At 41.7% G+C, this 13,726-nt stretch overlaps 1 protein-coding gene across 1 annotated transcript in view; it reads left to right on the top strand.

The window, feature by feature from the left end:
- CD200 (CD200 molecule) overlaps positions 1-7,734 on the top strand; it is a 48,606-nt gene extending 40,872 nt beyond the window's left edge. Inside the window, exon 9 of the mRNA XM_054974428.1 lies at positions 3,687-7,734. Coding sequence (XP_054830403.1) covers positions 3,687-3,694 — 8 coding nt within the window. The 3' untranslated portion in view covers positions 3,695-7,734. The remainder of the gene's footprint in view (positions 1-3,686) is intronic.
- Positions 7,735-13,726: the final 5,992 nt, after the last annotated feature.

Here is a 13,726-nt window from a genome sequence, read left to right as displayed (position 1 = left end):
GGGCTGGCTGAAGAGAAGCAGTCTTTGGGAAGCTTTTAGGGCAGGGGTGGGCAATTGTTTAGGCTCGGGGGCCACTTTGTGGGAGCGGAGGTTAGCAGAGGGCCGCACCTTTTAAAATGATTGCATTCATTAGTTAACTTTCGGTGCCAGGCACTCGGTAGGTGACTGTCTTGGCGGGCCGCATGTGGCTCTATAGCGGGCCGCAATTTGCCCACCCCTGTTTTAGGGGTATGACCCTGCTTTAGAGAGCTGGTGCTGTTTTCTAACTTGCATTGCCAGTTTGGTGTAGTGGTTAAGAGCGGCAGAACTCTAATCTGGAGAGCCGGGTTTGATTCCCCTCACTCTTCCACTTGAAGCCAGCTGGGTGACCTTGGGTCAGTCACAGCTCTTCCAGAGCTCTCTCAGCCCCACTTACCTCACAGGGTGATTGCCGTGCCGTGGGGATAATGATGGCATACTTTGTAAACCACTCTGAGTGGGCGTTAAGTTGTCCTGAAGGACAGTATATAATTGAATGTTGTTATTATTATGTTTGCCAGCTTTCAACTGACAGTTTATTACAAAAGACACCTAGTACTTTCTTATTATAAGGGAAGTAAGTCTGTACAAGTCTAAGCTTCTTAGCACTTAGGAATGTGGGAAGAACAATACACTAAGTCCCTGTTATGTTTTCAAAAACAGCGTTTCCTACGGACATTTGAAATCAGATCCTTTCCAAACAGTAGCTGTAGCAACATGCCCATGCAGGATACATTATTAACACAAAAGCTCTGACCTCACCTTTTTACTATTGTTGATCTTCTTCCTGAAAGGACTTTGTTGAGTGAGGACAGTTTGCATTATGAATAGCTTGATTCTCTCTTTATTTTTAAGAAAACAAACATACACTAAGATAGAAACCATCCATTACAATTATATGCCTGTTATTCAAATCCACTTTCTTCTGCCAGTACCCAATAAAAGAATTCCAGTATTTTTTAAAGTTTACTTGTTTATTGAGCATATTATATTCTGTTTTTCTCCCCAAGGGGGACCCAAATTAGCTATTGATACCCACAGAAAACATAAAGCAAGCAGTAGAAAAGCAAGAGGACTTTAGATGTCCAAGCAGGTCTTCTCTTTCTATTGGCTAATCTTCTGCCCAGGTCTAAGCCTGATCCTCAGGCTAAAAGCCAAAGGACGAGATCCCTTTGGCTTGCACCACTTGGCAAATCCCAGGCTTTATATACCTGCGTGCAGAGAAGAGAACAAACTCAACAAGGTTATTCAGTTGCTGCTATCAGGATCTTCCCCAGCTCCTCCCCTGCCAGTGTTGCTGTTTCATCTCTTAATAATTAAGTGCTGTCAAGTTGTGACCATCTTCTTGTGGGCCCCTCATGGGTTTTCAAGGCAGGAGATGAGCCAAGGAGGTTTGTCATTGCCTGCCTCAGCACACCAACCCTGGTCTTTCTTACTGGTCTCCCATCCAAGAACTAACCTAGTTTAGCTTCCAAGCGCTGATGAACTTCGGCTAGTCACAGCTGTTCAGGCTGCTGTCTCGTCTCATAGATGAAGTATTTTGTTAAACCTATGAGCTTTTCCTCATAGGGTTACCAGGAGAAAAAATAATAAAAGCTTAATGAGAAGTTATTTACCTCCACATCATAAAAAGTTTCAGTTGCCCATTCTTATACAATAAGCCTCTTTTAAATGGACAGGACATTTTTTATCCAGGTCTGTTGGTCACCCTATTCTTCAACCATCACACATATGAATATTTTGTTGAGTGACATCCACATTAATATCTACTCTATAAATTTGGCTTAATCTACAGAGTGTTAAAAACCATAAATAAGTTACCTTACAAAAGGGAGGTCATACCTCCCCCCATCCACTGGCAAATATCAAATTTACTGGGCCAGCTGGAAATTTTTTCCCCCATCATCTGAGTTTACACATTAAATAACATATCTTCTGATTGAATATGTTATTGATGGTTGACAGCATTTGGTGTTTGTGACAGAACCCTAAGATTCAATATGGCTCAAGAGTGCCACCTAGAGCACCTGGGCTCTTGGACCCCTAGAGCTTAAATGAGAATAATGTTTTATACTCCATTCCACATTAGAGTTACCTGGCCAATTTAATCCTTTTTTTTTTACAAAAGGCAACCAGTTTGGGCCAGATTCCCTATTTGTCATGTTACTGCAGAACCATTAAAATGGTGAGACCATCCTGTAATAATTCTTTGATTGGTGGAAATAGTCTGTGACATCAGAGATGGAACTTTGCTTGACTGATTTTCTAATCAATCTCACCAAGGAGGCTGGCTTAGGTCAGACTCCATTGCCCATAAATATCTGGGAGCTTTGGACTTTTCTTTGTCCCCACTTTGGAACATCTGGAGACCCCAAGACCAGTAGGCCAGGGGTTAAGGATAGGGACTCCTCCACTATCTTGGTACTACAAGGAACTCTGCGTATGTTCTGAGGAACCTTCTACAACTTAGGTGAACTGTGCTTAGCTGAGTTAGCTCAACATTATTGTTTTATTTGATAGACTGTATGCTGTGTGATAGTGTGCTTTTCCCTGGATTTTGTCCTCCTCCTTATCCCTTTTGAATCCACCCACCATTTCCTCTTTTTTCTATAATAAGCGTTCTTTCTATTAAGGCATTTTTGGCTTCCTTGGTACAATCCATTTCTCTGGGATGTTTCTCTGATTCTCTTCCCTGCATGCCAGACCACTTGGACACTACCCACAGTTTGCTATAAGATGGTTTTTCAGGGTTTCCACCCTGTTACTTAGTTATTTTGCTAGGGATGAGCTGGAAGAGCTGCTTCCCAGCAGATTAGTCTAGCTGTTCTCAGGAGGTACCTGAGTGATGGCAGGTGACCAAGTGTTTTCCAGGGAATCCTTGGTCTAAGGTTGTTCCCAGCAAGGAAAGTCACTTTCTCCCTTTCCTAACTGTAACAATGTTTCTCTATGTTTAGGATTCACGTATCACTGGAAATCTCTTTATAGTTAAGTCATGTAGCATGGATAGATGTTGTGATTATTTTCCATGCTAGCACTGTCCCTCCATGGAGCTGGTAGTGTTGTAGTAACCATAGTGACCATCCAATTAGTGCTATATTAATACTGAAGCATGGGACTTGACCACATAGAAGTGGTAATTGGACCACAGCGTATGAATTGGCTACCAGAGAAAGGTTTATTATAGCATGCTTGAAATGCATAGTTAAAGAAAATGGGATGTTGAACGGGGAACTGACAAAAGTGTCAGACTAGGGCTATGGAGACCTGGGTTTGAACGTCTGTTCTGCCATGGAAGCTGGCTGGATGACTTTGGCTAAATCAGACATTAATAGCCTAACCTATCTCACAGAGTTGTTGGGTGGGTAAAAGGGAGGAGAGGAGAACTTTTTAAGTCAAGTTGAACCCTCTTTGGGTATAAAGGTGAGGTACAATTACATTAAAATAAATAGTCATATATGAAGATATTTGCTGCTAGGTGGAATGTTTTTGAATAAGACTAGTTTGCTAACAGACAGTTGGGCAAAAAGTGTAAGAGCATTTTCTGAAAAGGAAGGAGTTGTTTTGGAGGGCAGGGAGATGGAACCTTTAGGGAGAAAGCTGATTCTTGACTGTTCACAAAGGGGGGGAAAGTGATGTTCCATACTTAAAATATATCTGTTTTCTTCTAGGATTCTAAAGGATTAAAAAAACAGCCAGTAGGTTGTTTCATGGAACAGAAAACTGCGTAATTAATATGCCATGAATACAGCATCACCTTAAAGAAGCATTGGATTAATTTTGAGATCTACCATAGTCAGTCTTGCATCTTTTTTTTCATTGTCATTTAAAAGGTGCCTATGGGGAAGACCTGCTGGCTTTTATCTAAATTATGGCTACCTCCTACTTTCCTCTAATTGATCTAATTTAATTCTTCATCTCAAGCAACAACATTATGCAAATCTTTGGTTTTAGGAGCCAGCCCCAAAATTTATGGACCAAAATCATTTTTCAGCTTTCAGAGTTTCATATTTTAGTGACCAAATTTTCTAATTATTGCTACCACAACGTCTAATCCTAACACTTCTCCCCAATTTCTTATAATTCCATTATTGCTTTTAAAAGCTCCAATTGCAAATTGGAGTCAGAATAGAAAGCAACTGGTTAAATAATTCATCCACCACAAATAAGCGGAGTAAAGTTAAGCTGACACGTAAACAAGCAATGACAAGAATTTCATGCACAATTATTTTTATTTTGTTGTATATGATACAACTAAAAACGCGGATGAGAAATGAAAAATTAGCTTTAGGTCTAGTCAGCTTTTCCTCTCAATTGTGGCTAATTCCTTTCCTTATTATATTCCCTGTGCCACATGGCTTTTGTCTATGCAGGTCTCATGATCTCAAACATAGCCTTTTGTATGGTCAAAAGGAACCTTTTCCACCCATTTTCACCAGTGGAGAAACTGGTTGGATCCAACCAATTTGTAGTTCCTCTGAAAAATGCTGAGAGATACTTACAATAAAATAATTGCTAAAAATACTACGCACTGCAAAGAAAATTTCTAGGCACTGATACAACCTGGTGCCTGGCTTTGTCAAGCTCTGACAGAGGATTTAAAAGGACTATGCAGATTTCAAAATCAGGCATTATGAAGAAAAAGCATGGACCCAATTCTGTGGGGTCTTTCCTTCAGATATATTGCATTGCTGGATTGGGACAGTTTCAAGGTCCACCTGTCCCAGAAAAGAGGGACATGTGCTGAGAGAGAGATGAAGCTCTTCTGAACTCCTGTTGATGAGCTGACTGAGGTGTCACCTGGAGACAGCTTAACCTGCACCCTGACAGACCCAGCCATGCTAGTGGCCCATGGTATGTCATGCTTCAGAGAAAAACATGTGGAAAAGTAGGCTTGGCTCTCCCACCACCCAGTGGGCTAAGAGGCATCACCTGAGGAAGGGCCGTAGCTGATTACTCCCGAACCTTGCTCAAGAACTCTGAGGCGAAAGGAGAAATTTTCCCTCAGACTCTCCCATCTACTTCTTTCTAAAGCTCTTGTTTTCCATTTCAAAAATTTCTCTCCCTTTGTTTGTCCTTTAAAAGTGCCTTTTTTTTACAAATCTTTCTTGCAAAACCCTCTTCATGTTTCTTTCAAAAATATTTCTCTCTCTTTCAAACTTTCCCTACTTTCTTTCAGCAATTGCTCTCTTTTTTAAAACTCTTAAGAGCCTTTAAAACACTACAAGATTATCTACTTTCCTGCTTTCTGGGGAGGAGGGTATTAAAAGGGGGATCTTTCCCCACAGGCACATGTGTTTGTGAGCCAAACTACACATTATGATGGCCATGGGTCCAACTGACCCATTTTAGAGAATTTAGCCATTTAAAAATTGTTGCCAAGGTCTGCCCTTATCATCAATCTGTGGTGTAGGATCATCATGTGATTTAGTCCCTCCATGCCCTTTCAACTGCCAAAACAGACTATTTCAACACTTGAAAAGGTACATGGGGGAGAGCAAGACTGCATGGTGTTGCTGCACCACAAGCTAATGAAGACTGGACCCTTGCAACAATTCTTAAATGCCTACATTATCCTAAAATGGCTTCATCAGCCATAGGTTGGACCCATGTCTGCTATAACTAGTAGTATAGGTCTACATGCATACTCTTTCAGAGATTCCCACCCTCACCCTAGCTGCATTTGCTTACTTGCATGTGTATGTAGAGAGAAGGCAACATTTCCTCTCTTCCCCATTTATAGTACTTTAGTATCATGCTTAGAAAAGTAATTGCTTTTAATAAGTGAAACAGATAAAAACCTAATCAAAATAAAAAAACAAAATATGCATACTTATCCCACCACTTTGTGCTGCATTTTTGCTTTGCAAGACAAATCTATGTAAAGAAAAATGCATTTGCTAAACACAATGAAAAATAAACCCTGAGCAGCTTGCAGTAGCTGAATTCACAGCAGTCCTTCGGCCATTGTTCATTAACAGAGGAACATTTGAAGTAAAAAAGAGAGAGAGAGAATTTTTAGTACATTCTAGTAGTGTACATTAATTAACAATACCTAAAGAGTAGCATTCGCTCAGCACAAAGTATGAACCTTTCCGCCCAAACCATGGAAACCTAAACAGTTTGTTGACAGAGTGAGTTTTTGTTCACAAAGAAGCCCACTGATAAGTATGTATAGGTTAAAGAGAACAAGATAACTGATCAGGAAATTACATTAAAGGATAGAGAGAAAGAAGATCTAGGCTTCTAGCTACATGGTTGCATGGAAGAAAATAATATGAAGAAGTAGGAAGCAAGTTGCTTTCTGGAGATGAACAATGCAGAGTAGAAAGAAGCACCAGCTGACTAGATTTCTCTTTTGCTGCCCCCTGCAGGAGCTTCTTTCTGTAAAATTGGGCATTGTATATTTCAACAGTTACCGCTCTTTTAAGTCCATTAACAGACTTAGAAGGGTGTAGAACTGGTTAGGACTGTACTGCAAATGTCTGTTCTACTGAAGGAAGAGCCTCCTGAGGAAGAGGTAACAGGAAGCAAAAACTGCACTGGAAAGGGTCTCACCCTCAGCCCCCCACCCCTTGCAATGGAAGGGGAAGGGAGAAAAAGGAGTTAATCTTGGTGATCTTAATGGCCAGTTTCCTCCAAGTTAGCCAATGGGAGGAAGGCTTCTTAGGATGGAGGAAGGCGTCAAACTTCACTGAAGAGAGTGATAGCATATATGCCAGTATTTTCACCATTCAGTGTAATATCATTTAGAAATATAGTCTTTATAGGCTTGCCAACCCCCAGTGGGTGGCAGAGGATCCCCTTTCTCTGGTGCTCATTTCCTGACACTGGGAGAAAACTTTTTTTTAAGTGGCTGTCAGGCCAATAGCATGATAGCATTTCCAGGGATAACCCAGAATCAACACCAGTCCTCTCTATGATTCCAAAAGAAGATGACATCAGTTGTGGCCTTTCCCCTTGGAAGCAAAATCACACCATCGCTGACTGCTGCCCACCTATCCCCTCCCAGGGGAAAACTGGGAAAACTCTATGGTTTAATCATGGAATTTTGCCCAAATGCTAAAACATCCCTAGTGACATGCTAATGCCACTTTTGGAAACATAGGAAATCATGTCAGCCCCCCCCCCACTCCATTTTGCCTCCATTTTCCTCCCACCAGCCAGTTAAGCAGCAGCAGGATGGACCCAAACGTTGCAAGAAATTCCCCACTACCAATGGAAACTTGGAATGCCTGTTGCCATGCCGTGCCTGGCAACCCTAAGTCTTTATGAATAAAGAGAGCTGGGGAAACAACTGCCTCAAGGCTACTATGTACATTTTATTTGCTGTTGTGCCCACAACACTTTTTGTGTGCCTTTAACATTTATTATATAGGGATCCTAGCTAGGGAGCTGGGATGATTCCCTTATATTTATTGTGTAAATATTTTCCTGTTGTGTCTGATTCCATTTTGGAAAGTGAAGAATGTTTTTTAAAAGTTGTGCCTAGGAATCACAGTGTTTCCCAAGATGCAGACCTAAAATTTTCCAGTTGTTTATTATATATGTACCATTCTGTTTTAGGAACATTGATTCGTCATTTTATACTACTGTTACTATTCATTGTGCCTTCATTATTACTTCTTCTCTGGCTACCTCTTTTGTAAACCATTGCACTGAGTATACAGATATATCTGCTGAATTTTGCTGAAAAGACACCAAATAAAAGTATTTCAAATCCAAGGGACATGATCTGTTGCACTGTGGTTCCTTCTGGCTTATTCTGTCAAAAGGAGTTCTATACATTGTTGATGGTGGGTATAATTTTTGTTTTACAGAGTTCACCTGGCTTATATTTATCCATTAATTACTGCAAGTCAGTTCAGAATTGTTTGGAGAAGTGAAATACGTATTTTTAAAAACAAATACCCACCCCCCATAGGTAAAATATGGGAAGCATTACAGCAACCTCTTGCCGTTTTCTGAAAGCTTGATTTAATTTTTACATCTTTGGAAGCTGTGTGCTCATTGCTCTTGGGTGCAAGCACTCATCCCTGAAGTCCATTAGGTCTCGCTCAGACATGTTCCTTCTGAGACTTGGTTGTTCTTTGGAACAGCCTCTCAGGTCAGGAAGATTCCTACTGTGACAGCTGCAAAGCCTTGTTGTTCAAAGAGGCTTCTGGGGGAAATTAAATGGAACTGAAATGGCATGTGGCAGAGATGGACTTAGAATTTGTTGTCTTTTTAGATTTAATAATGTTTTAATATAGTTTTGTGGTATGTAAGTACTTTCAGTCACAATTTAAAAATGGAAAGGCAAGGTAAAAATAGTTTAAGTAAGAAATAATTCTAGTTAGGACAGATATCAGCATTAGAGGTGGGCACAAACTGGGGGAAAAACTAACACGATGTTCGTTGTTCGTTGCCATCCATGAACAGGGATTCACAAACATTGACAGACATGACATGTTCATGAACATGTTCGTAGTTGGAGGTTCGTGGGAGCCAGAACGGCCCCCTTGGGACTTAGCTGAACTTGAGCCGGGAAAGGCATGATCCATGGGTCTCCCCCTTTCATGTCATTTTCTCTTCACAGTGGCAAAAACTGGACTGTCTGGGGAAGCTACTTTGAGGGGTTACAAGCCAGAAGGAGTTCAGACAGAGTTCAGACAGTCCATGCCTATGCTGCCAGGGGAACTGATTGAAAGGCGCCAGACTGGCTTTATGAAGGGCTGACGAACACCACGAAGAGGGCTTGGAATGAACACGTTTGCTGGGAATGGGGCCTCACAAACAGCTTGCTTGCAGATTCGTTTTCGTTTTCTCCGCCATGTCGGACGCTCCTCTTCGCTGGCTCGAGAGGAAGCGGCCGAGCACCCTGTCCGGGCGGCTGATCTGCGAAGATTAGCCCCCAAAACTCCCAGTGAGGGAGGCTGGGTCCGGGACGCTGCGGGAAGAGCCCCCTGGAATCAATGCGGGGGGTTAATTGCCCGTTTGTCCCTACGGAGGCCGGCGGACGTGCGCGGCGCCTCGAGTGCTGCCGGGCCATGAGAAACGGCAAAGAGCAGAACTAGGCGAGAGCCGACAAGTAAGCGAATTCCTTCTGTTATTACAAGCGTATGTGAAGGAGAGGTGAGATCTGAAGCTAAGAAGGCTCACTCTTCCCCTTTGCTGAGTCTCAAAATTTGGTTGGCGCCCCCCCCCAAATGGCAACAAAAAAACAAAGTCCTGCCCTTGGCAAGTCAGTTTCAGCTGCCTTAAAGGGAGAATCGCTGGAGGAAATTGTACGGAGGGCGGTTGGTGAAGCTATAAAACTCTTTGTTGACAAGCTGAATGAAACAGATCAAAGGGTGGGCTTAATTGAGAGCGAAGTGAAAATCATCAAGGAAGCAGCGGGGGGGGCAGAGAAGTCTGCTCGGGAAAGTGCGTCACTCGTGAAGGCTACGAATAAAGAGCTTAAACTGGTGGAGAATCAGTTGATCGGGCTACAAGTGGAACGAACACAGACAATTTTGCGCCTCCAGAATGTGAAAGAGGAGGAAAACGAGGACTTACGGGGTCTTGTCTCGGAACTATTGGCGACACCCGCGAGGGCAACTAAAGAAGTTAAAAGCGCCATTTTGGAAGCCCGTCGGGCTACTTCAAAGTATGCAATGAAGCGTCAGTTGCCGCGCGAGATCATCATCGATTTTTCATCTAAGAGGATCCGGGACACTATCCTATACAATTCATACAATGCGGACTTGGACTTCTTGGGCAACAAAATTAAGATATTGAAAGACTTCCGGTTTGGGATCCATGGAGGTCTAACGCAGCTCTAAGTGCAGAGCTGACCGGGCTGCCGTTTCAGCGGCCGGAGGGGCACAAATAGCCCCCGGCCACCTGCTCTCAGGCGGAGAACAGGCAAAGAACACTCAAAGACCTCAGGGCGCGTTGATCTCGGGCGAGGGGGGGGGTTCTGCGCTAAGGATTCTCTCTCGACCCTTGAGGTCCCACCCTTTGACAGGTCGGCATAGATCTCTGCGGCAGACCCGGGGCCAGTGCGGCTGGCATAAGACCTTCGTGCCCAAGCTTCAACAGGGGGAAAACAAACGGAAAGAGAACTTAAGATTGAAGCAGTGATTACAACCCAGAAAGACGTTTGAAAAGGTAAAGATCACTATCTCCTGAATTGGGATGGATTGTTAAAAGTAACGAAGTTTTAAAAGGACTTTTTAAACTGCAACAGACTTACTATAAGGAGGGGGAAACCCGGCAAGAAATAGATTCCAAAAAGGACTAAGTAAAAAGAAGTAATTTCAGAAAAGAGACATTTGTTTATCATACCTGTGGTTGAGAATCGATAGCAGGCTGTGGGAAAACTTCTACCATCACGAGAGCTGCAGCGGAGAGTCAGGAAACAGGAAGTACGTAATAGTGATAGAGTCGCCAGAAGGAGACGGCCCTTACTGGAAGACAGGAAGAAGGGCATCGCCATTTTTGAACAGGGAAGGGCTTTGGCTTCAGCAAGGGCGGAAGTAGGACATCTTGGATTACAAAAGGGTACAGAGAAACTATAGAGAAAAGACGCCCGACATTTTGGATTTTTGAAGCGATTTTGTTCATTTAAAGGACCGGGACTTTTAAATTAATTAAAAGGACTACCAATTTGGATGCCACGGAGCTAAGAAAACGTGCAGACTCGTGGGAGCGAGGTAAATCAAGCCCCACGATGTCGAAGAAAGAGTGGCAAGCAGCCATAGAGAACTTGGACAAAAAATTTTGTGAAATGCTAAAGGAGCTTAAAGAAACAAAATTGGAGTTGGTGAAAGAAGTCAAAGATGTCAAAGAGACAGTTAAAAATGAGCTGGCAGAAGTAAAAAAGGGAATGGAGACGATACAAACCGACCTGCAGGCAGCGCAGCAAAAAGTTAACGATGTGGAGAAGGCGATGGACAACCTTACAGAGACGCAGCGAACGGACATGAGAGTAATGAGGGGAAGAATGGCAGTTGCGGAGAGTAAATATATGGAAAAGCAGCTGAGGTTTCGAGGTTTGTTGGAAGTAGAAGGAAAGACAGCACAAGAACAGGTGACTGAAGTGTTAGCTGAATACCTGGAAAAGGAGGAGGAGGAGGTTGTGGCTTTCCTAGATGTGGTGTACCGAATAAATTCCAGATTTGCGACCCAGAGAAAGGTACCAAGGGATGTGATAGTGCAATTTACGACAAGGAATGTAAGGGAAATGATAGTGACTAAGCAATTTCAAGATCCATTGATAGTTGATGGCAAGACAATTATCATTATGAAGGAGTTTCCCAGATCGGTGCTCTTGGACCGGAAAAAATACAAAGTGTTAGTCCAGACTTTGAAAGACATGAAAGTAAGATATAGATGGGAATTACCGGAAGGGATATCTTTTGAATTTGGAGGAGTAAGAAAGCGCATCAGATCTGAATTGGAAATGGAAAGGTTCATGATGGACAATGAAAAAGACTTACCAACAATAAGGCCTTGAATATGGAGTGCAAAGTTTTATCGTGGAATGTAAATGGACTTAACTCACCTAATAAGCGAAAAAGTATTTTCCACTGGCTATTAAAACAGAAATGTGATATAGTTTGCTTACAAGAGACTCATATTAGAAATCAGGATGTAAAATACCTTAAAGTAAGTAAATTGGGCATTGAATTTGTAGCGGCCTCAAAAAAGAAAAAAAGGGGAGTGGTACTATATATAAAAGAAGAGCTGCAACCAAAGGTGATAATTAGAGATGGGGAAGCCAGATTTATAGCAGTGGAATGCATTTGGAACTTAAAGAAAGTGTTGGTGATTGGAATATATGCGCCTAATGGAGCTAAAGAGTGCTTTTTTGGGGATTTAAAGAAGCAACTAGATGAACTTTCATATGATCAGATAATACTTGCAGGAGACTTCAATGGAGTTACGAATTTGGAACAGGACAAGAAATCAGCCTCTACACAAAAGAAAAGAGGACTATTACCAAAGACTTTTTTTGGATTAATGCAACAGGAAGCATTGGAAGATGTGTGGAGAACGCAGAATCCCACAAGCAGACAGTATACCTTTTTCTCTGCAAGACATTCTACCTTATCGCGTATTGATATGATCTGGGCCTCAAAGGACTTAGTACTTTGGACTAAGGAAGTAGAAATAATGCCTATGGTAGGCTCAGATCATAACCCAATTATGTGGAAATTTGGAAAAAGAACTAAGAGAAAAGGATGGAGAATAAATGAGGATTTGTTGCAAGAGGGAGAAAATATGGAAATGTTGAGAAGGGAGACTAAATTCTTCATACAGTACAACATGAATCAAGAAGTACCAACCAACAAGGTATGGGACACGTACAAAGCAGTAATCAGAGGTGTATTAATGGAAGACTTCGAAGGAAAAAAGAGGAGAAGAGACAGGAGATTATGGAAAAAATAAAAGCCAAAGAAATCCAATTGAAGAAAAGACCAGGGAAAAAGAAAATATATCAGGACATTAAAATCCTTCAGGAGCAGTTGACGGCCATGAATAATAAAGAACTGGAATGGAATCTTAAAAGACTGAATCAAAAGTCGTTTGAAGGGGCGAACAAACCTGGGAAATTTTTGGCATGGCAATTGAAGAAAAGAAAGGAGAAAAAGATAATAAATAAAATATGTAATGACAATAAAGTACACCTGGAACAGGTCGCTATTAGCAGAGCCTTTTATAAATTTTACGCTAAATTGTATGATAAGAAAGAAGTGAATAAAGATGCGATAGCCGCATATTTGGAGAAAATGAAGCTGCCAGTAATGTCCGAGGAGTGGAGAGTTAAACTAAACAGTGAAGTAACAGAAGAAGAGATAAGGAAGGCAATACAGTCAACAAACTTGGGAAAAGCGCCAGGGCCTGATGGACTCACAGCTAAGTTTTACAAGGCAATGGCCAATGAACTGGTACCGTTTTTAAAAGAGGTGATCAATGGTGTTATGAGGGACCAAAGGATCCCAGATACCTGGAGTGAAGCAAATATATCATTGATCCCCAAAGAAGGACAGGACTTGACCAATGTTAAAAACTACAGACCTATCTCTTTACTTAATAATGACTACAAGATTTTTGCAAAGATCTTGGCGGAGAGAATAAAGGGGTGGCTAGCCGAAGTTATTGGAGAAGAACAAGCAGGCTTTTTACCAAATAGACAAATTAGAGACAACCTAAGGACAGTCATAAACGCTATAGAATACTATGACAGGCGATGTGATAAGGAGGTTGGTTTCTTCTTTGTAGACGCTGAAAAAGCATTTGATAATTTGAACTGGGACTTTATGTTTGCCACCATGGAACAGCTACAAATGGGGGAAAGGTTCATAAGAGCAGTGAGAGAAATTTATAGAGACCAGAGTGCAGCAATTGTGGTGAATGACGAGCTGACTAAAAAACTGATTATTGGAAAGGGTGCAAGACAAGGTTGCCCGCTATCCCCATTGTTGTTTATTTTGGTTCTTGAAATTTTGATGATGCAGATTAGAGAAGATAATGCAATCCGTGGTATAAAGATAAAAGACTTTTCCTATAAGGTCAGAGCGTTTGCAGATGATATAATGTTAATTGTGGAAGATCCAATTGAAAACATGCCTAAGGTAATAGAAAAAATAAAAGAGTTTGGAGACTTGGCAGGTTTCTATGTAAACAAAAAGAAATCAAAGATTTTATGTAAGAATATGATTAAACAAAAACAACAGTTATTAAC

This window comes from Eublepharis macularius, chromosome 3 (assembly GCF_028583425.1).
Source record: "Eublepharis macularius isolate TG4126 chromosome 3, MPM_Emac_v1.0, whole genome shotgun sequence".
Lineage (NCBI taxonomy): Eukaryota > Metazoa > Chordata > Lepidosauria > Squamata > Eublepharidae > Eublepharis > Eublepharis macularius.
The sequence above is the reverse complement of the archived record's forward strand: the minus strand, read 5'-3'. Positions and strand labels throughout refer to the sequence as shown.